The sequence below is a fragment of the Theropithecus gelada genome, chromosome 16 (genome assembly GCF_003255815.1).
Source record: "Theropithecus gelada isolate Dixy chromosome 16, Tgel_1.0, whole genome shotgun sequence".
In the NCBI taxonomy this organism is placed as follows: Eukaryota; Metazoa; Chordata; class Mammalia; order Primates; family Cercopithecidae; genus Theropithecus; species Theropithecus gelada.
In genome coordinates, this window is record NC_037684.1 from 14,048,367 (window position 1) to 14,071,537 (window position 23,171).

At 37.7% G+C, this 23,171-nt stretch overlaps 1 protein-coding gene across 3 annotated transcripts in view; it reads right to left on the minus strand.

The window, feature by feature from the left end:
• Nucleotides 1-23,171, minus strand: part of CLTC (clathrin heavy chain) — a 75,945-nt gene that overhangs the window by 9,135 nt on the left and 43,639 nt on the right. For all 3 annotated transcript variants that reach the window (XM_025363340.1, XM_025363341.1, XM_025363342.1), the window contains 20 exons: nucleotides 21,846-21,998; nucleotides 20,943-21,065; nucleotides 19,589-19,726; nucleotides 19,183-19,347; nucleotides 18,853-19,033; nucleotides 16,588-16,751; nucleotides 11,757-11,882; nucleotides 10,725-10,867; nucleotides 8,436-8,670; nucleotides 5,791-5,913; nucleotides 3,948-4,093; nucleotides 3,527-3,710; nucleotides 3,137-3,329; nucleotides 2,538-2,695; nucleotides 2,173-2,337; nucleotides 1,953-2,060; nucleotides 1,701-1,868; nucleotides 1,427-1,576; nucleotides 1,207-1,338; nucleotides 978-1,088 (listed from right to left, as the gene is read on the minus strand). In XM_025363340.1, coding sequence (XP_025219125.1) covers nucleotides 978-1,088; nucleotides 1,207-1,338; nucleotides 1,427-1,576; nucleotides 1,701-1,868; nucleotides 1,953-2,060; nucleotides 2,173-2,337; nucleotides 2,538-2,695; nucleotides 3,137-3,329; nucleotides 3,527-3,710; nucleotides 3,948-4,093; nucleotides 5,791-5,913; nucleotides 8,436-8,670; nucleotides 10,725-10,867; nucleotides 11,757-11,882; nucleotides 16,588-16,751; nucleotides 18,853-19,033; nucleotides 19,183-19,347; nucleotides 19,589-19,726; nucleotides 20,943-21,065; nucleotides 21,846-21,998 — 3,066 coding nt within the window. The remainder of the gene's footprint in view (nucleotides 1-977; nucleotides 1,089-1,206; nucleotides 1,339-1,426; nucleotides 1,577-1,700; nucleotides 1,869-1,952; nucleotides 2,061-2,172; nucleotides 2,338-2,537; nucleotides 2,696-3,136; nucleotides 3,330-3,526; nucleotides 3,711-3,947; nucleotides 4,094-5,790; nucleotides 5,914-8,435; nucleotides 8,671-10,724; nucleotides 10,868-11,756; nucleotides 11,883-16,587; nucleotides 16,752-18,852; nucleotides 19,034-19,182; nucleotides 19,348-19,588; nucleotides 19,727-20,942; nucleotides 21,066-21,845; nucleotides 21,999-23,171) is intronic.

Sequence of the window (23,171 nt, forward strand, 5' to 3'; positions counted from 1 at the left end):
TGTAGTATGACACCTAGATTCAAGCATCAAAAGGTGTTTTTTCACCTTACCTAAAGATAACATTTTCTCCAAGATATTTCAGTATCAAGGACTAACATACGGCTATGAAACTGACGAGATTTCTAATTTGGAGGGCAAGTTTTTTTTTTTTTTTTTTTTTGAGATGGAGTCTCCCTCTGTTGCCCAGGCTGGAGTGCAGTGATGACACAATCATGGCTCACTGCAACCTGCCTCTAGCATTCAAGCGATTCTCCTGCCTCAGCCTGCCAGGTAGCTGGGACTACAGGCACGTGCCACCACACCCGGCTAATTTTTTTTGTATTTTAGTAGAGACGGGGTTTCAGTGTGTTAGCCAGGATGGTCTCGATCTCCTGACATCATGATCTGCCCGCCTCGGCTTCCCAAAGTGCTGGGATTACAGGCGTGAGCCACCGCGCCTGGCCTGGAGGGCAAGATTTTATTCCCTAGAGAAACTTCTGATAAAACTCAGCATGGCAGCAGGAAGATCTGCATGCACGGAGCCTCAAAGAAAATCAAGAGAGAGAAAAAAAGGCAAGGAGCTTAAGCTTCACTCTACTTGACTTTTGCTTATGCGAAAGCCTTCGTAAGATAAAGTTTATACAAATACTAATAAAACAGTAGGCAAGAAAAATGGTGAATATAGTTAATATCAAATAAATTTTATGAACTAGTTAAGTGATCAAAGACATTTTTGACTCTACCTATAATCTAGATGTTAGAGATAAAGTAATATCTTTTTTCAAAAGCAGTATCTTATACAAGATCTGAGCAAAATTCTGAAAACTTGGCACTTAATTAGAAGTAAGATTTATCAATCCTGAAACCTTACTAAATTTAGATCCTAGGAATGCAAGCAACTACTGTTTACAATCCTAAATGATAATGGCGTTTTTGAAAAATGGGAAAATGTAACTTTATGAGTCTTAAGATTATGTGCAAGAATCAAAGGGTTTTACCTGATAATCTTCTTCTGTAATAAAGAGGTTGTTCAATGATTCATTCACAGATTTGTTGTTATGGTTCTGAACTGAACGCAAATATGGTTTCACCAGTGGTAGCTGTTTAACCTTTAAAATAAAGAGTTTGTTACAAATATAGCACATTATTGAAGTCCCAGGGACAAAAGTTATCCTAATATGTCCTAATTCCTTGCTATGAAGCTTTGGTTTAAAATTATTACTTTACCTTGCTGAAATAATTGACTGCACGAGTGTGATCCAACCGTGGAGACAGCACCATCAGCAAATCATTTAACAACAGAGGCTTGAATTCTAAATAGAACTGTATTGCTCTGTAGTATAGTTCCACATTGGCAACCTATAATGGGAAAATCCATATATAAGTCAGTTACTTCCTAATGAGCTTTCTCCTTCTGAATCCTTTATCTTCTGAAGAAAGTACACACCTTGGTAATGATATCTTTGAACTGCCCTTCTTTCCAGGCATCAGTTGGATGATTCATCATGGTAATTATGGCATTATCATATTCTTCATACTTGTCATACAAAAACACCAGTTCTGCCCAAAGATGAGCTTGTTCTGCAGCTCTTAGCACCTGCATAAGAAAGACTTAATTGCTTTAGATATGAGTCTAGCTAACAGCCTTAAAAAGAATAAGATATTTTGAAGTATTAGTTTTAACTACACAGTTGCTTCACTGTGTTACAATGACTGGTTACCTTGGGAATATTCACTCTAGACCAGAACAGCTCCAGGTGCTCCCTCATTTTCTGAGGCTTAAATTTAGAGTATAGAATAGCTAATTCAGTAAACATTCCCATGTGAGCTCGCTCAAGTCCCAGTGCTGCTTCCAACATGGTAATCAGCTCTTCAAAATAGCCACGATCCTGAACAAGAGAAATGTGCAGTTAAAGATAAAGAGTATCTATGGTAAAAGATCTCAGGTCATATAAAAGTTTCTTGTTAGTTACCTGATAGTAGTTGATAAGTTCTTCTAATTCATCTGCGTGTACAACAATATGAAGTCCACACATCTGAGCAAGACGGAATTCTTTCCCATCTACACAGGCGAAGCAGACCTAGAATAAACATTTCCTTTCTGTGAACTCAAATGTAAACATGGCTAGTTGTTTAAACTAATGTTTACAGAGCGTTTCTTTAATTCTTCACTCAAACTTGGGTTTAGATTACCTCTTTCCAGGTTCGAGTACTGTTAGCTTTCCTAGCCCCATCAACAGCTGCCTGATATTCACCCAGGTGAACCAGGGTAGATGCCAAACGTCCAAAATTGGAAACATTATTGTACAACAACTTAGCAGCATCATACATTTTTTCATCATAACAACGGTCACCAACCTGGAAAAAAAAAGGTAACGCATATTCAGTAAGATATTAGTGTGAGCTTAATCCTCTTTTCATATTCATACCTTCACACTGAGAAATAATTTGTTTTCCTGTAGATTTTTCCTTGGAATTCTTCAGTTATGATGTTTTGATCCTACCAAGCTAATCAAGTAGCCCAACTAGTTTTTCTTAAATCTGAAAAGGAAACCCACTTGTTGGATATGAGCATTATTTGGTCCATTGATAAATTCTTCTAACTCTGCAAGGCGGTTTGTTTTAGCCAGCGCAAATATCAATTCTGTCTCCACATAGGACTCTCGAGCCTTCTTACGGGCCATCTGCAAGTACTTCACCAGTTCTTCCCAGTTTCCTAAGTATAGAAAAAGAAAAAATATATCCAAACACTAACATCCCAGTTTATCTTTCACCCAAGTAAATGAAAATTGCTCATTTCCTTTTCAAGGAAACATGGATAATGACAAATGTAAACTGTGCAATATTTCACTTCTGTATTATCAAAGACCAAATGAATAGAAGAATTCTCTTTTTCCTTAAAGTTGTAAGATTAGAGCATTATCAGGATTTTATGAGACTTCAAAAACAGAAAGTTTATCTTCCCCACTTGTAAGTTTTGTGAACTTACAAATTCACAAAATACAGCCTCTTTTTATCTGGACTAAGATGGAGTACTAAAAGTTTTCACAGGAAACCATGCAGTATCCAACTCTTCTACAATTCAGAACAGACAGATATCTTAATGCTTAGCTTAATCGTTTTGTGAGGTCTCAATACATAAGGTAAGAAGTCATACCACTAGTATTGGCAGCCTGAACAACTTCCATGTAGGAGGAAGGATCGTCTGCTTTGATATAAGAATCAATGGCTTCTTTCACCATTCCTTTCTGCAACTGGGCTTTTGCAAGTTGACTCCAGACCGCAGGTTCATTGCAACGTTCAGCAAACTCATATGCCCGATCCAAGTTTCCAATATGTTCAATTAAGACCTAAATACCCAAGTTTGAAATTGGGGTTAGAGTAAAATCAATCCTACCCAGAGCAATTACATTTAAGCTGTTAGTATTTTATTGCTCTTCTATTGCCATAGGAACCAATTAGGCCCACCCTCACAGGACAGTGCATACACTGAATGAGTAGAAGACATTACATTTAGTAATTCAACTTAGGTAATCTAAAGATTTACCTGAACTGCTGAAGTATTGACATCAAATTTCCGGAAAATGGCAAATGCTTCTTCAAACAGCTCATTGCTGATGGCGATATTGGCAATATCTGGGGCATCATAATTATCCAAGCGGTTAATATACTCCATAACACGTGTACGGTCAGCTTTAATTGCGGTGAGGATAAGGAGGTTTTGCAGATTCCTTTAAGAAACAAAAGAATATTTTAAATGCAATATTTTAAGTTTATCAGACATAAAAAAAAAACCCACTGTAACTAATAGAGAGGTTTTTGTCTCAAGAGATAGAGTGAAGGACGGGGGATATTAGAAGAGTGAGAATTCAGGCAACTTTCTCTGATCTTTTTGTTCCTTCCCAAAACTGATGGGCCATTATTAAAGACTGACAATAAACAGCCAATGGATCCCTCTGAGAGCATACCTGTGTTCACTGAATACAGAGTTATCAAGGACAATTTTCTCCAGCAGTTCAATCAGTTCATTAGGAAGGTCTGCAGTCATGAAAGCCTTGACAGTTACTGACACTTCTTCAGGGTCCTGAGTCTCAGACAAAGCTGTTTGTACAACCTACAGAGGATATATGGGACATAAGTATTGAGAATCAAGTTGGTTTTAAATAAGGATAAGTTGGCCTCTCATTAGAAAACTTGAAATAGGCAGAAAAGAATGAAGTAGGAAAAAGACCTTTAAATTTACACACAGAGGTCTTTCTACACAAATCTATACAATATGTGTAATTCTACTCTCTTGAAAAATTACTCTAATTATATAATTTCTATCTTTTCCCTGATTAAAACATTATCCAGGCTAGCAATCATCATTATCACTTTAGTGGCTACACATAATTCAAAATTCAACTACACAGATGTGGAACTATAGTATCAGTAATTCTTCTAGTTTTGCCTATTTGCATGGCTTTCTAGATGCTGCAATGATTTCCAACCACCCCCTCCACATCCTTTCCCTAGGAAGCTTTGTAACTAGTTGGAATGTTCCTTAGAAATGCTTCCTAGGAAAGGAATGAAATATTAATAGCCTTCAACCTATTTGTTTCCAAAATGTTGTATTTATACTTATTTCAGGAGAATTTTAAGACTCATTATTAACAACCCTTCAATTTTTAGAGCTTTTAAAATATGTTGTCTATTTTATTTAGGTATAAAAGCCCATCTCATGTGCAGTTCTATACTTCTTGTTAGTAAGATATAACAGATGCACTTGGTCTTTTGTATTTTCTCTTATCTTTTGCTGACTTATCATTGTCTTGAAGTTTCCAATCAATTTAGCCACTTCTTAGGCATTAATAGCAATCCTTACTGTTTAGTTTGTTATTTTCCTTTTAAACTATGATGAACCGAGAGAGTGTTATGTAATTAAGTCATGTCTTTTAGGATGTGTTTTCTTTTTTTTTGATACAGTCTCGCTTGTCACCCAGGCTGGAGTGCAATGGCGTGATCTCAGCTCACTGCAACCTCCGCCTCCCAGGTTCAAGCGATTTTCCTGCCTCAGCCTCCCGAGTAGCTGGGATTACAGGCGCGTGCCACCATGCCTGGCTAATTTTTGTATTTTTAGTAGAGACGGGGTTTCACCACGTTGGCCAGACTGGTCTCGAACTCCTGACCTCAGGCAATCCGCCCACCTCAGCCTCCCAAAGTGCTGGGATTACAGGCGTGAGCCACTGCACGCAGCTTATTTTTCTTTTTTTCTTTTTTTTTTTGAGACGGAGTCTCACTCTGTCACCCAGGCTGGAGTGCAGTGGCGCGATCTCGGCTCACTGCAAGCTCCGCTTCCCGGGTTCATGCCATTCTCCCGCCTCAGCCTCCGAGTAGCTGGGACTACAGGCGCCCGCCACCGCACCCGGCTAGTTTTTTGTATTTTTAGTAGAGACAGGGTTTCACCATGTTAGCCAGGATGGTCTCGATCTCCTGACCTCGTGATCCACCCGCCTCGACCTCCCAAAGTGCTGGGATTACAGGCTTGAGCCACCGCGCCCGGCCTGCTTATTTTTCTTAATGTATGTTATATACATATTTATACTTATATAAATTTACATTAATTTATATATAACGTATATAATCAATTTACATTCATTATATACAAATGAATGTAAATTGAATGTATATAAATTTTAATTTCCTTCTACTTTGTATTGCTTTCTCTCCTAGTTAAATATGATCCATTTGAGTATATGATGAGGGGATTGTATCCACAGTTAAAAATGTATAATTTTTACTGACAGTCATAAATATGTTTGCCAATGTTACCTGGTCAATTAGGGGTCTCCTGTAAGGATTGCTTTCCAGCAGCACGCTGCCCCACAATTCTGGATCCTTTCGACGTACCAGGTAGCGAGAAAGACTTTTGAAGAGGGAATTCTCATTGCAAACCTAAAGAAGATATGACAGATCAATTTCAAGGTAAAAAGTAAAAGACTTTTTATAGCATTTTAGAGGTTATTTCCTATTGTTTAAACCCTGTTTATTGATAATCTTACTGATATTGGATCTACTTTTGGACTTTGATTCACGTACCAGTAATATACTGTTTTAATTATACAGGCTTTGTAATATACAATTTAACATCTGGTAGGACTAGTCCACTTTTACATTTTTCAGTGTTTTACTAGCTGTTCTTGTGTGTTTATTTTTCCATGTGTATATGCACATGTATGTACATAAGTGAGCATATGTATGTACATAAATATAACTATTTCCTAGCTCTGACCACTGAAAGATCTTAGAAGCAAATATACCTAAGCTCAGATCTTGACTTCTAATATTTTCAGGAAATAAGAGTCTTGTTCTGTTGTCCAGGCTGGAGTGCAGTGTTGCGATCGTAATTCACTGCAACCTTGACCTCCTGGGCTCAAGTGATCCTCCTATCTCAGCCTTCTGGGTAGCTTCGAACCAAGTGCATGGTACCTCCCCCAGCTAATTATGTAATTTTTTGTAGAGACGGGCTCGCTATGTTGCCCAGGCTGGTTTCAACTCCTGGGCTCAAGTGATCCTCCTGCCTCAGCCTCCCAAAGTGCTGGGATTCTAGGAGTGAGCCACTCACCTGGCCCAGATCTTGATTTCTAATACCATGCCCCAGTAAAAGGTTCCCTAGAGAAATGACTGACTCCAGGGCTGCAGAAGGTACAAAATGAGCTTGGTGTATTGTGTGCCAGAAAATAAGTTAAAATGCTCAAAGAACAATGAGCCCATGACACAAAGACACAGACTGAAGATGTTCTCACCAGCTGGGACAATTTGAGCATCAAAATAAATAGTAATGGGCCGGGCGCGGTGGCTCAAGCCTGTAATCCCAGCACTTTGGGAGGCCGAGATGGGCGGATCACGAGGTCAGGAGATCGAGACCATCCCGGCTAACACGGTGAAACCCCGTCTCTACTAAAAATACAAAAAACTAGCCGGGCGAGGTGGCAGGCGCCTGTAGTCCCAGCTACTCGGGAGGCTGAGGCAGGAGAATGGCGTGAACCCAGGAGGCGGAGCTTGCAGTGAGCTGAGATCCGGCCACTGTACTCTAGCCTGGGCGGCAGAGCAAGATTCCGTCTCAAAAAAAAAAAAAAAAAAAAAAAAAGTAATGGATTGCACCCCATCGAATAAAATCCAAGAGTTCATGAATGCATGAGTGTTAACTGACAAATGTGGAGAAACTGCTAGAGTTTGAAAAATTTTCATTTTGCAACCAACACATTAAGAATGTTTTAAGCAAGAATCAACAGATGCTAAATTAAGGGAGGGGGTAAGAGGATATTTGCATGGTCTTAAGTGTCTACTTATAGACTGTTTAATATCTGCAAGAGGGTAATAATTATATAATAAAGAAATGTTACAACTTGATAAAAACTGACAAAGGGGACAAATGAACACTGCGTGCTTCTGGATATAATACCATGAGAAAAACAAACCACCACTGAAGCAGTATTCTGGGTGGAAATGTATAATCTAAATCTAACCTTCAGGAACCATCAGAGGAATCAAAATGAGACACATTCTATTTTTTAAAAAGAGACTTTACATTTAAATGAAATATAGAGAATAGGCGAATCCTTAGAGACAGAGTACAGTCTGGTGGTTGTCAGGGGCTGGGAGGAGGGGGTATGTGGAGGAACTGTTTAAGGAATACAGGGTTTCCTTTTGAAGTGATGAAAAATTGGAACTAGATAAAGGTGATTATATAACATTGTAAATGTACTGAATTTCACTGAATTGTTCACTTTAAAATGGTTAATTTGATGTTGCTTTAAATTTCACCTATATAAAATAGTTACAAATAGAAAAAGCAACTATCTGTTTACAAAAATATCAGTGTCATAAAAAACAAAAGACTGAAGAATCATTCCAGAGTACAGGAGACTAAAGAGACATGAAAACTACATGTCATATATAACCTTAGACTAGAGGGGAAAAAACTGCTACAAAGGACGTCATTGGTTAATTGACACAACTAGAATAGAACAGATTTTTAAAGGTATCCTGTCAATGTCAAACTGACTGAAGCTGGTACATTTCATGTGGTTAATGAAATAGAATATCCTTATTCTTAAGCCATACACTCTGAAGGGGTACAAGGCCATGATGCATTCAACTTATTCCCACGTGGTTAAAAAATAATAGATGTGTGTAACACATACGTATGAATGGTGTGCCTGCGTGTAAGAGTGTGAGAACACAAATGGTAAGGCTAATGGGGTTAAAACATTAACAAGTCAATCAGAATAAAGGGTATATAGACTTTATCCACTATTTGGGCACTTTCAGATTCACAATTATTAGCAAATAAAGTTTTTAAAAAGCACCCACTGTCCCCAAATGTCCCATATTACCTAAAATCACCCTGAACCTCTCATATAACAGGTTTTTTAAAATGCAGCTTTTTTACATATTCAGCTAGCAGTACTCACATTAATAAGTTCCAGATCACACTGGCCACGTTCATAAGCAACACAGGCCAGATGTGGATCTCTCTTCTCACAATACTTTCCAACAACGCGACTGTCATAGTAGGGATTTTCACGAAGAAATCTCTCCGGGTTGTTATTACTGTCTATGTAGATTTTGGCTAAGGCATTGTGAGTAGCAGGCTCCTCACAGCCCTCATGAATTCTGGCCTCTAGCCAAGGCAGAAGCAGTTTCAATCTAGGAAAAATGGGAAAAAAACCTCACACACACATACTGCATTATAAATAACACACTCTTGACATGCTAACTATGTAAATACCTTATGGTCTACAACGTGCTTTCACTTTCACATACTTTTTTTCCCCTTGAGTACTGCTACATTGCCCAGACTGAAGTGCAGTGGCTATTCCAGCCATAATCATTGTACACTACAGCTTTGGGCTCAAGTGATCCTTGGACTCAAAAGATGATTGAGTTGCCCAAGAATAAAAAGAAGGTATATAAAGCTATTTTCACTCTCCCAGATTTATCTGCTATATGATATACCTACCTGCTTACATCTGAATAAAAGATTAGAGAGTCACACAGTGTCCTTTCTTTATAACATGCAAAATATCTAGACCTTAGGAAATTTTGTTTATGGATAGAATGGGGAGGTGATATTATATAGGCCAGATTATCTGAGAGTTCTTTCAGCTCTTAACACAGTTAACTTACAGCATTACCTACAGCCAAACCCTGAAGGGGTGGCCTGCCCCTCCACACCTGTGGGTGTTTCTCGTAAGGTGGAACGAGAGACTTGAGAAAAGAAATAAGACACAGAGACAAAGTATAGAGAAAGAAAAGCGGGGGCCCAGGGGACCGGCGCTCAGCTTACAGAGGACCCACGCCGGCACCGGTCTCTGAGTTCCCTTAGTATTTATTGATAATTATCTTTACCATCTTAAAGACAGGGGAGTGGCAGGACAATAGGATCATTTTTAGGGAGGAAATTAGCAGTAAGACATAAGAACAAAAACCTCTGTGATATGAATAAGTTCAAAGGAAAATCCTGTGCCTTGAGATAAACTTTTTAGCAACATTGTTTCATCCTATCACATGGGGATAAACCTTGGACAATACCTAGCTTTCCTAGGCAGAGGTCCCATTAGGGAGAAGACAATTTTAATAAATAGAGGCGAATATCCAGCTCCTAAAAACACGCGCAATCCGAGATGTGCCATGTCAACCTAAGGAATAAAAATTAGCTAAGGCATGTCTAGACTAGTGACTTAGAGGTGAATCTAGCTTTTCACAATATAATTTGTCACAATATAATTTGTCACTTAAAGACTAAATTATCTAACTGTAACTGCCATTTGCTTGGAATATGCAATAAGATTATTTTCAGGTAATAGATTTAAGACTCAACTGAACCTCTTATTAAATGTTAAATTGTTATGACATGAAATTACTTGAAACTAGGCTCAAACCTTTAAGTCAGTATTAACTGTATATCTGTATTACCCTTAAATGCAAAATTTTTCCATGTTTGAAACATTCTAATATAAATTCTAAGAATATAATTAGTAGATCACCTATACCAACTCAGGTTAAAATGAAATCCCACAGACTTTCTTAATTTCTTCTTATATAAACAGCAGAACTTCCCACTAGCATACCACCTCACCACCCTCATTTACATCAGTACTTCCTAAACACTAGTTCCTCAGAATGTTCCAGCTAAAAAAAGACTTCACAGTCTGTAAGTTTTAGAAGCACTTACACTATATTCTATTGGAAATCCATATGATCATGTATTATCATGTTAAGGTACTATAAATTAAACATCAGTTGAATTCAAGAGTTGCACAGGGAACTCTTTTGCCTCATACTTAAATAAACACCACGCTATTTGTTTTTATTAAGCAGCTTTCTCAGGTTGGAAACACCACACTATTGATCAGTAAATAATTAGTTGTTAAATACATAGGTATCACACCTAACTAAACAGGAGACTTAGTACATAGTTTATATTAAAAACACATAAAGTGAAACTACATAGCTGTAATTATAAACATGCCAAAAAAAAGGATCAACCAGGTTAACAGATATGCTATGACAGCTATAATGTTTCAGAAAACAGATTTTTTTTGGGCACTATTAGCTAGCTTATCACCTCTACGTGAGGTGTCTTCAGGAAATTATTCTCCACGTGGTGTTGAGTAGTTTTGGAACAACTGACTACCTATATTTTTATCTATTGCCATGCTAAGAAAGAGTAACTTATCCCCGTTAAAATGGTACTACACCTGTTTCTTTTTTCAACCTCAGCAACAAGCTCATCAGTAGAGAATTGACCTCTTACAACAAGAATCAAGTTTTTTATGACATCTTCAGAACAGTCAACATCAAGTAATCCTCCAATAACCACAGGAAGTCGACTTGGATTCACCTGTGGTTAAAAAAAGTAGAAGAATGTCACTGTTATTAAAAGCAAAGAGGAATTAGAAAAAATAAAACCATTTATCTCTATCACTTTTAAGCTCAGTTTTTCTTTAAGTTCAGTTTTTAAATTCAGTAATAAACTGAGGGTCTAAATTTGCAACTAGATAGAGGAATTCAGCAGGAGGTCCGGCTAAAAGCAAGACTTCATGGTTTAATAAGTATTGAAAGCACATATACTATATTCTCTATTAGTTACCCAAGCATTGTTCCATATGATAAATAAGTCCAAAGAAACTACAGTCAAAGATGACTATGTAAGACTATCTAATTAAAAGGCTCCCATAATAGCAATACTGCCTGTTTCTACAGTTAGAAGGTGAAGTATCTAATAGCTGTATTTAAGATGGTTTGAAAACTCCGCTTTAGAGTCTAGGGCTTCTACATGGATACCTCAAGGCCTATCAAGTTAGTAGGGCCGTAGGCCACCCAACTTTTTCAACAATAGCAGTTCTATTCTTATATTTTACACACTTGGCAAGCATTTCTTTTCCCCTTCCCTGAGTCGGCTTGCTAGGAAAGCATGTAGAATTTTATGGGGAAAAAAGTATTAAAAGCAGCTGGGCATGGTAGTATGCACCTGCAGTCCCAGATACTTGGGAGGCTAAGGCAGGAGGATTGCTTGAGCCCAGGAGTTTAAGGTTAGAGTGAGCTATGATTGTGCCACTGTATTCCAGCATGGGTGACAGAGCAAGACCCTGTCTCGAAAACAAAAACAAAAAAACCCACGTTAAAAGCTGCAGACCACTCTTATTGAGCAGAGTTTCAAAAGGATTTCCAGAATATGAGAAATAAAATCTACAGTAAGATTATACCTTTACATTACCCTACATACTTACCTTCTGTACATATATCTCTATATACTTTTGAAGATTATTTCTATATAAATAGAGCACCAAATCATGGACAAAGTCAAATCGATCACATACAATGATAAGTGGTAGCTGATCTGTTAGTTTCGCTTCCTGAAAAAAAGACAAACAAAAGGAAGCTTTAACTTTCTCCTTCTATGAGGTATCGAATCTATGTAAAATATGAGAATCTGTTCTACACTAACAAGAGAGGCTCACACAAGCATGGCTCTTCTGTTAAAGAAAGAACGTCCCAATAGTTGAGTGTGTACATCCCAGTTTCAGTAAATTTTTACTAAGCAATACTTGGATTCACACAGCAAGATACCAGGTCCTTCCCATACACACCCTTTATCAGAAAACAAGAGTAACAAATTAAGATACCTGAGCCAGCAGTGGCTCTCAGATGAGAGCCACTCATCTGAGAGTCACCACACTGGGACTTTCATTGGTAGTCACACTTCCATTGTATTTGAAATCAACTTAATAACTATAGTCACATTGTCAAACATATGGCATAAATGGCTCACATTTGTTTCAAACTAATGATTTTCTATCCCTCCCCACATCCAATCTAGACAACCAGTCTCTAATACTCTATTATAACAAAGCCTACAAGGAGCAGCATGATGGTGACTACATGTGGCCATAAGAACTGCCCCCCACCCCCCCAAAAAAAACAGCATTTAAAGAAAAGACCTCTTTAAATTGCCAACTGCTTTTACCATTCCATTACAGATACCAAACTACAATCCTACTTATAGATTGACATAGAAGATGTTACAGACAGGTAAGTAAAACCTGTACTGGGCATTTACCTGATACATGTCCTGTTACATTCCACAGACATAAGGTAGAGCACAAAAAACAACAGTTTCCATCAGGAATTCATTTATACACAGTGAAACATTCTTCAATAAATGATTCCTCTAACATAGTCTACTAGGGAAGCAGAACTAAGTAGGGTAGAACTTTCCCCAGTGATGGCCACTAAGAACATTATTTTCAAGGTTAGAATAAAATGGCTCCTGAGACTAGGGGATATTAGTTACTCAATTATAAATAATACAAAGACTAGTCTATGAAGTGTTCCAAGAACACCAAGGTAAATCTTAATTTTAATTTAGCCATCCTACATTAAAAAATAAAAATGTCTGTAAAGCTGCACATTTTCGACATTAAGGAAGGTTTTCTAAAGCAAGTATTGTTTAACACCATGGAAACTCTGCACTAATAGCTGTTACAATCATTTCTAGAATCTGTCTGCATCTATCTATGCAAAAATTTTAGTATGTTATGTTTTTCCTACTAAATGAACATCAAAAAAGTATGGATCAACACACTAGTCATCTTACCTACACACATATAAAATATTTTTGTTAACTTTATCACTTACAAATAATCTAGGATTACTTTATTTTCATGCATAGGTGTTTAAACTTCTGTGGCAAATAATTCCACTTTTGTGGAATACTAACTGTATTCCAAAAGAAAATTTCAGATTTAAAAAGACAAAATCTAGGTTATTTTCTTGATTGCTAAAATTTGCACATGATTTTATACATGGTAGAAATGTTATTAACACTTTAATAATACTAAATTACCTACTAAATGTTTAATTAACCGCCAGTTATAATGGTTAAAGATTTTAAGATCAAACTTGAAATTATATTAACATAGAGGTTTTCTTCAACATAAATTTGTTCATTTAACAAATATTTATGAGTACCCAAGTATCAGACTCTGTTCTTAGTTACTGGAGATACAGCAGGGAACAAAGGAAGCAGAGTCCATTCTATCAAGGAACTTACATTCTAGTGGGAGGAGACGTACACAGTGGTGTTATAAAGAAAAACAAGCAAAATGGGGTAGGAATGGGTTCTATTTTAACAGGGCAACCTGAGACATCCTCTCTTATGACATTCAATCAGAAACCCAAAGAAGGGGAAGGTCATGAGAGAATAAGTAGTACAGGGCACAAGCAAAGGCCCTTGGGCAGGACAGGGTTGGGGGAGTTCCAGGAATAGCAAGCAGGCCAGTGTGGTTGAAGATAAACCAGGAAAGAAGAAAAAAAGAAAGGTAGAAAATAAGATCAGAGGTAGCAAGGAGCAGATCATGGGTCTGATGAACAGTTACATGCTTTCTACAGAGAGTTTACAGTTCTACAAACTTAGGGCATAAGCCATGTGATGCTAATGACACAACTTTATCCTGCTCACAGGGTACCTTAAAGGAGAAGTTATGTTCTACCAATCTCTTTATTCCTGGTGGCTAACACACAATTGGCACTCGAATATTCAAGATCAGAGTCAACGGTATTTTTCTTATGACACAGGGTTTACTTACAACACCAGTAAATTATCATGTAGCTAGTACCTCTAAAATTAAGTTTAATGACAGTGGTAAGAGGCATCGTAACCATGTACTATAGGTTAACAAGGAATCTATTATGTTCATCCTCAACACTGGCATCAGAGGATAAATGTGATAGTTGCATCTTAGTATTGAGCTCCCATGTCAAATTATGTAGACATAAGACACTAAATTCACCTCTAATCCTGGCCGGAAGTAAATTCCTTCAAAGAGTCAGGTACAAATTGATATCAAAGAGAAATAAATACCTGCCTGACAGAAATCCCATTTAAGCTGACTCCACCTTTTTCCAAGGCTTATCACTTATCAGTAATAGTTACTACCTCAACATCTATAGTATACAAGGTACTTGATAAATAAACATAGCTTATGGTTGAAGAAACTGAGGCTGAGGCACATTCATTAACTTGCCTGAGGTAACGGCTAGACATATACTGAATGAACAAACAGTGGCTAAGTAGAATTTGAAACAGGTCTGACTGACTCAAAAGCTCATAATCCACATCCACACCCCTAGTATATCAGGCTTGCACCTAATTCACAAGTGTGGAGGGGAAATCTTCATCTGATTAGATCCCATGGGATATGCAAACCTAAGGCAGTACCATCCTAGTACCCAGAGGATTATTTTTTATGTCTTTACTAGAGGATTTTTTTAAAGCTCAAGAATGTGATAATTAAATGATAGCAGTTAACTTCATTTTGCCTTCCATATATATGTAACTCAAATATTAAAATCCAAAGCTAAAGAAGTTACAATTTAAGCATAAAAGCTGAGGGCTCAATAAAAACAAAAATCATGTAAGAATCTGGTAGTATTAACACAGGAACAGAAAACCAAATACTGCATGTTCTCACTAGTAAGTGGGAGATAAATGATGAGAACACATGGACACAGAGAGGAACAACAGACACGGGGCCTACTCAAGGGTGGAGGATGGGAGGAGGGAGAGGATCAGGAAAAAAACTAATGGGTTGTAGGCTTAATAGCTGGGTGACGAAACAATCTGTACAACAAACCCCCATGACACAAGTTTACCTATATAACAAACCTGCCCATGCACCCCCCTGAACTTCAAAGCTTAAAAAGAAAAACAACAAAAAACCCCCAACACCCCCTGCCCCCAAAAGAATCTGGTAGCAGCTTTTTGTTTTTTTTTTTTTTTTGAAGGAAATAGTAATGATACTCACAGAAGGAAGTGAATCAGTAGTATGGGTACACTAGTCAAGCACAGAGTATCAAATCTTTCTCATCTGGAGGGGTTTTTTGATACCAGAAAGTTTTGGTCCAAACATAGCATACTAGCTAGGTTACCCAGAATATTCATGATGGCCAAAGACATTATAAAGCTACACTTTTTTGAAAAGTGTATCTTTTAATCTAAAATGTAGAGCAATTTCAACATTTTGACTACCTCATTACACTAAAATCCCTAAGGGTTTTGCTATTTCATCTAGAGCCCAGGTAGTAAATTCTTCAAAAGAACAATCTGCCAGTGCAACCACAGGCACAAATGATGATGGTCTGGGAGCAGGAAAAGCCTACTTTTTGTACTGTATTCTACAATAAACATTTTGGTTTCACTTGTAATTTAAAATTCTTCCAAGACAAAACATACTTCAGCACTTTCTATAAAGTCTCAGGAATCATTTTATATATATATATATAAAATACACACACACACATAATAGGCAGTGAGAGAGCAGTAATCTAAGTGTTCTGTAGTTTTCCTGATCTTTTAGAGATAGCTATCAACTTTAAAGTTTTATTTCCCTCACAAAGTAACTGGTAGAATAAAGCTAAAGCTAAGTTAAACATTAAACAAAATTAACTGCCCTTAGGGATCTTCTAGAGTTCAGAATGTCTCCACCATTACTCCTCCCTGCAACACAGGTGGTCCTTACTTCTCTATAACTCATTTCATGTATCACAAAGCTGAGCATTTTGTTTGATCTTATCTTTAATTTATGAATTATATATGAATAATATTTTAGTTTCTAGAGTTGGGCAAACTTGATGAAAGAGGTAAGCCTATACATTCCTTAGATAACAGATCCCTTTGCCTACCATAGAGGCTCCTCAAAATGGTATGAAGAGCAAGCTGATGTTAATATTCAAAAGCCTAAATGATTCTCAAATGACTCTGAAAGTATATAACCACTTTTCTAAATTTTTCCATCCAAAATTAAAATAAAGGAAATTCCTTTGAAATAATGCTATTTTTTTTCTTCTTTTAAACAGATGGTCATTCTTACTCACCGATTTCCTTCCGTATTTCAAAGGAAACCACAGAGTATTATGTTTGGAAGAAATAATCCAGCACACAACTTAAGAATGCTAACAATTTCACATTTAGGGAAAAAATATTTTTGAACTACGACCAAACCCTTGTAGAACTGCTAAACTGGAATCCAACCAGAAAACACGTTACTCAAAACCACTTACCTTAAGAAAATTCTTGACTCGCTCAGGATCATAGCAGTTGCTTTCTCTACAGATTCTTTCTACTTCTTTGATTTGCCCAGTCTTGCAAGCTGCCTGAATGTATTTAAAGTGCACATCTGGGTCCTGACTAAAGTTAACAATGGATCCCAGAAAATAAAAGAGACCTTAAAGAAACAAGTAATTACAATTAAGCATAGGCACACTTTTGAGAATGACTGAAAAGCATTTATGCAATTAAAATACTGTTACATTGAATACTCCCAAATATAAGTTGGTTGCTTAAAAAGCTCGATAAAAATACTAATTATTCCATTAATCAGATCAGTAAAATGGATTTGCACTTTAATTCTAAAGAACAGACAATTCAACCCAATGTTTCCTTTTTTTCTTTTTTATTGAGGCAAGTCTCTGTCATCCAGGCTGGAGTGCAGTGGCACGATCATAGCTCACTGCAGCCTCAAACTCCTGGGATCAAGCAATCCTCCTACCTCAACCTCCTAAGTAGGTAGGTGCATGCCACTATGCCAGGCTAATTTTTAAGAAAATTTTTGTAGAGATGGGGTCTTGCTGTGTTACCCAGGCTGGTCTTGAATTTGTGGCCTCAAGCAATCCTCCTGCCTTGGCCTCCCAAAGCACTGGGATTATTAAAGGCATATACCACTGTGCCCCTATATGGGAAATTTTAAATGAAGACCCCAATACCTGGTGTTTTTCAATATGCAGTTTATAGGAAACATACAAAATAATTTGGGAAGAATTTAGTGCAGTATTGTCCAGAAGAACTTTCTGCAATGATGAAAATCTTATCTTTGCCCCCCGATGTAATAGCCACTAACCACACGTGGCTATTAAGCACTTGAAATGTGGCTAGAGTGACTGAATAACTAAATATTAAATTTTATTTAATTTTAATAACTTTCGATGTAAATAGCTGCTATATGTGGCTAGTGACCGCTGTACTAAACAGTGTAAAACTGTGAAAATTAAGAAAACATTAAGAAAACTAGTAGACTCTCTTACCCCTTCTCAATAGAGCACTACTACTACAAAGAGGAGAGAAAGGCAATTGAGGACCAGAACTTAGCCACCCAACAGTAATTACGTTAGTTCCCTGCATAGCAGTGGTTCTCAACTGAGGTGATTTTCCTCACAGGTGACACTGGCAATGTCTGAAGACATTTTTGGTTGTCACAACTGGTGGAGCTGACGCTACTGGCATCTAGTGGGTAGAAACCAGGAATGCTGCTAAATATTCCACTAAATATTCTACATCTACAGGAATACCCCTCTACAATGATTATCCAGCCTTAAATGTCTATAGTACTAAGGTTAAGAAATTCTGCTAAATAGCAAATCACAAAATGCCCTTGGCGAGAATCACCTGCTATTGTAAGAGTCAGACATATAAGCATAAAATGTTATTATACCCGATCATTAGTACAGATTGAGTATCCCCTATCCAAAATACTTGAGACCAGACATGTTTCAAATTTTCAACTTTGGAATATTCGCTTTATAATTACCTGATCAGCATCCCTAATCTGAAAATCCAATTTCTGAAATGCTCCAACAAGCATTTCCTTTGAGCATTATGTTGGTGCTCAAAAAGTTTCAGGCTTTGGTGCATTTTGGATTTTCAGATTAGGGACACTCAACCTGTATTTTCATTTTATACGATTTCAACACCACTACATATTTTTCTCTTAAAATTCTACCTTTCATTCATCTATAAAATATCCAAACAGATGGTCTTGTTCACTGCATATCCTTAGGATCCAACATAAAAGGGCCTTGACAACATTTATTGAATAAAAATTAAAATGTCCCATAGAACAAATTTTTAGAAAGACAAGATTTCCAGGCTGGGCGCGGTGGCTCAGGCCTGTAATCCCAGCACTTTGGGAGGCCGAGACGGGCGGATCACGAGGTCAGGAGATCGAGACCATCCTGGCTAATATGGTGAAACCCCGTCTCTACTAAAAAAATACAAAAAAAACTAGCCAGGCGAGGTGGCAGGTGCCTGTAGTCTCAGCTACTCGGGAGGCTGAGGCAGGAGAATGGCGTAAACCCGGGAGGCAGAGGTTGCAGTGAGCCGAGATCCGGCCACTGCACTCCAGCCTGGGCAACAGAGCGAGACTCCGTCTCAAAAAAAAAAAAAAAAAAAAAAAAGAAAGAAAGACAAAATTTCCAATAGCCTGATCATAAGCATACCTCTTCTTGGCTATCTTAAGTACTTTTTTAAAAAACTCAAAAACTCCTACTTACCTTCAAAACTCTTGAAAGATTCAAAAAGTTCAATCAGAGACTGAGTTGACAGTTGTTCATGATATTTAGAAGCCACTTGAACACAGATCTGCAGATTCTGACGAATGTTGGCAGACAGCATGGCTCTGAGACATTCTAGGGAGTCTTCTACTGATAAGGAACCAAAGTAGTTGACTAACCACTACAAGACAAAAATGAATGAATGAATAAATGAAATAACGTTGAACCTCATGGTGGTACGAAATCATTAATATTTAGTACCACAAACACATTTTCAGTGTACCTATTAATCACAACTAACACCATCTATCAGGTAAGAAACTGAAATACCTCAGGGTTAAGAAGATGGGTGTGAACCACTGCACGTTTTATATCATATAAATCAGTGAAGTGTTCTAATGCACGCTGCAGTAGGCCAGCCTTTTCACACAGTTGAGCAATGTGAGCCCGGTCATAATGTGTGAACATCTGATTGCCTAGAATAGCATCTGCAACCTGTAAAACCACAAACAAGGAAAGTTAATTGTCCACTCCATTTATATGAGTAATTCAACATCCATTACAGATTAAGGTTTAATAGTAAACTGTTAAAGAAAGTACAAAAGAATATTATAATAGCTAAATTTTCTTGTATAAGGAGTAGGCACCTCAGTAGCTTTGCATGACAATCTGAGATGCTCTGCACAACTACTAAAACAATGTTGGAAACATGCCTAAAAAGCATTAAAACACATACTTGAGGCGCATGCATAAGGTTCATCTCAAGTAACCGCGTCTGTAAAGGACCTTCAGATGGGCGATTATTCTTCAGAGCATCAAGCAAGAATGCTGTACATTGCTGAATTAGATTGTATTCCATAAAGACATCTACAATCTACAAAAAAAAATAGATTTAAAAGAAATTGTTTTAAGATACTATGGAGAGTATGTAGACAAAATTATGCACGAGCTCTTTCTTTACCTGAGAATTTTATTTGGACAATATGAACACTTTAAGAACAAATTTTTGTCCTCTAGAGAACACAGTTATTTTCAGTTCTGATAAAAACTACAAAATATTTCAAGATATTACATAATAGCAGAATACAATTGAACCAATAGACCTTTATTTTATTATTTTATTTATTTTATTTTTTTGAGGCGGAGTTTTGCTCTTGTTGCCCAGGCTGGAGTGCAATGGCACAATCCCAGCTCACTGCAACCTCCGCCTCCCAGGTTCAGGCGATTCTCCTGCCTCTGCTCCCAAGCAGCTGGCATTACAAGCATCTGCCACCACACCTGGATAATTTGTTATTTTTAGTAGAGACAGGGTTTTGCTATATTGGCTAGGCTGGTCTCAAACTCCTGACCTCAGGTGATCCGCCCACCTCAGCCTCCCAAAGTGCTGGGATTACAGGCATGAGCCACCATGCCCAGACTGACCTTTATTTTTATAAACTTTTGAAAAACAACAGCATAAACAATATGAAGGACTCTGACTCACACTTCCAAATGCATCTCTTCCCTCTCCCCATACCCAGTGGCAACTACTATCCTGTTTTATCATCCCCATGTATTTTTCATATTTTTAATACATATACATCTCTAAATAAGATGTTTGTTTTGCATGTATTAAAACTACATGCAGATGGTTTCATATTATCCATTCTTTTGCAACTTGCTTTTTTTTTGCAAGGCATTTGAGGTTTATCCATATAGAGTGACAAAGCTTTAATTTCTACAAACTCTTAAGTTTCTTTTTTTTTTTTTTTTTTTCTTTTTAAGAGAGTCTCACTCTGTTGCCCAGGTTGGAGTGCAATGGCATGATCACAGCTCACTGCAACCTGGACCTCCAGGCTCAAGCTGTCCCTCCACTTCAGCCACCTGAGTAGCTGGGACGACAGGCATGTGCCACCACACCCAGCTGATTTTTAAATTTTTTGTAGTTACAGGGTCTCACATGTTGCCCAGACTGGTCTTGAATTCTTGGCCTCAAGCAATCCTCCCACCTTGGTCTCCCAAAGTACTGGGACTACAAGCGTGAACCACCACGGCTGGCCCCCACTCTCCATTTCAATCAGCTTCTACAAAATATATTGTAATCACATTACCTGTGTGATGTCAGCAAGAGGCTCTTCATCTTGAACTAACATTTGGGCAAACTGCTGTCCCTGATCTGGACTGATTCGCATTACATTTCTCAGCAGAAATATCCAATCTGGAGTGTATCCAACCTATAAACAAACAAAGACTTAAACGCTGCTTCTAAGTTTCAATTTCATAGCATTTAAAGACTTTTTCTACTATAAAATCTTGCTAATATAGAACTACTCGTGAAAGCACAAATTCATTTTCGATTTAAAGTGCCCAGTTAGACCCTGATGATGACATATTTGAATAAACACCTGTCAATTTTTATAACTGGCTTATCCATTTTCTTCTTTTTTTTTTTTTTTGAGACAGGGTCTTGCTTTGTCATCCAAGCTGGAGTGCAGAGGTGCAATCTCGGTTCACTGAAACCTCTGCCCCTTGGGCTCAAGTGATCCTCCCACCTTGGCTTCCTGAGTAGCTAGGACCATAGGCACACACCACCACGCCTGGCTACTTTTTTGTATTTTTAGTAAAAACAGGGTTTCACCATGTTGCCCAGACTGGTCTCAAACTCCTGAGCTCAAGTGATCTGCCCACCTTGGCCTCCGAAAGTGCTGGGATTACAGGCGCAAGCTACCACGCCTGGCCTGGCTTATCCATTTTCAATAAATGAGTATTTCAAAAGTTTGTTCTAACATGTTAAACATGTCTGCTATCTTAAATTCTGATAAGCCATGCAAGAGTAATTGTCTCAATTTAACAAGTATGAATTTGATATGAGGGGTAAGAGAATTTTTATATATTTCAAAGTAAATCAAAATGAAAGGAAATTCACTATTAAAGTAACCAAGAGTTAATACAGGCTAATTTCTCTGTCCATGCTTCGATGAATTCATGCTGAGAATCTGTTTCATTGAACTCACTTTTTTAGCATATAAAACAATCTTCTGGACTTGACCTGTTTCTGCAAAGCACTGAATGACTTTATTTGGGACGTTAGCCCTTAGGTACACACTAAGTGCCAATGTAGGGTCCACAGATTTCACAAGATCACCCAGTTCTTCAGAACATTCCAGCTGTCCAAAGGAAAAAGAGATTGTTTAGTGATCGATCAACTGTTTTAGAAATGAGCAGTTGACACTATATCCACTATAATAATTAGTATGAGAAGTACTTAGTTTCACAGAATATACTATAAATATGCAGGGGTTGTGGCTGGTAGACTCTTAATCTTGTATTCACAGCAATGTCTCAGTAGAATTCTCCACAAATCTTATTTAAAGATAAAAAGCTCACCTAGACTGCAATCTTATAGATATTATCAACTACCTTGTTAGGGATTTAAGTACTTTAAAGCAGAATCTTCTACCTCTTATACTCCTAACTACTAAGAATATTCAGATATCAGACTCACATCACATGGCTCCAATTTTTCAAAAACAAAAAGCAACTTTTTTTTTGGTTTTTTTTTTCTGAGACAGAGTCTCACTCTGTCGCCCAGGCTGGAGTGCAGTGGTGCGATCTCGGCTCTCTGCAAGCTCTGCCTCCCGGGTTCACGGCATTCTCCTGCCTCAGCCTCCTGAGTAGCTGGGACTACAGGCGCCCGCCACCACGCCCAGCTAATTTTGTTTTGTATTTTTTAGTAGAGATGGGGTTTCACAATGTTAGCCAGGATGGCCTCGATCTCCTGACTTCATGATCCGCCCGTCTCGGCCTCCCAAAGTGCTCGGACTACAGGCATGAGCCACCGTGCCTGGCAAAAAGCAACTTTTAATGTAATGTTATCAACTGAAAATTTGATATTGAAGGAGCCAGATGAGGTTTACCATAAGGTCAGTTATTAAATCACAGTGTAACCTATATATGTCTGAAGAATCTAAGTACCACTATCTTCTTGACTTGGATTTAAGCTTACAGGGCAAGAAGGACACTCTTAAGAATTTTTAGGTAGTATACAAGCAAATACCGTCTTCTGTGTTATTCAGTCTGCCTTACTCATTGAGCTGCCCAATCTGGAAATTCATTTCCTAAGAGTTCCAGTTTATATACCAAAGTTGACTTTCTACTTTGGAGACTCTTATAAATGATATTTAATGCCAAAAATAGAAAGTTGTATCAGAGTCTATAATCTTAACTGAACATGCTAATGAATAGTTGATGTCTCTTTTATTAATACCACAAATGGTCCCATTTGACTGTTCACAGAAAAGGGTAATGATACCTAAAAAGCTTTCACCCTGTTACATAGG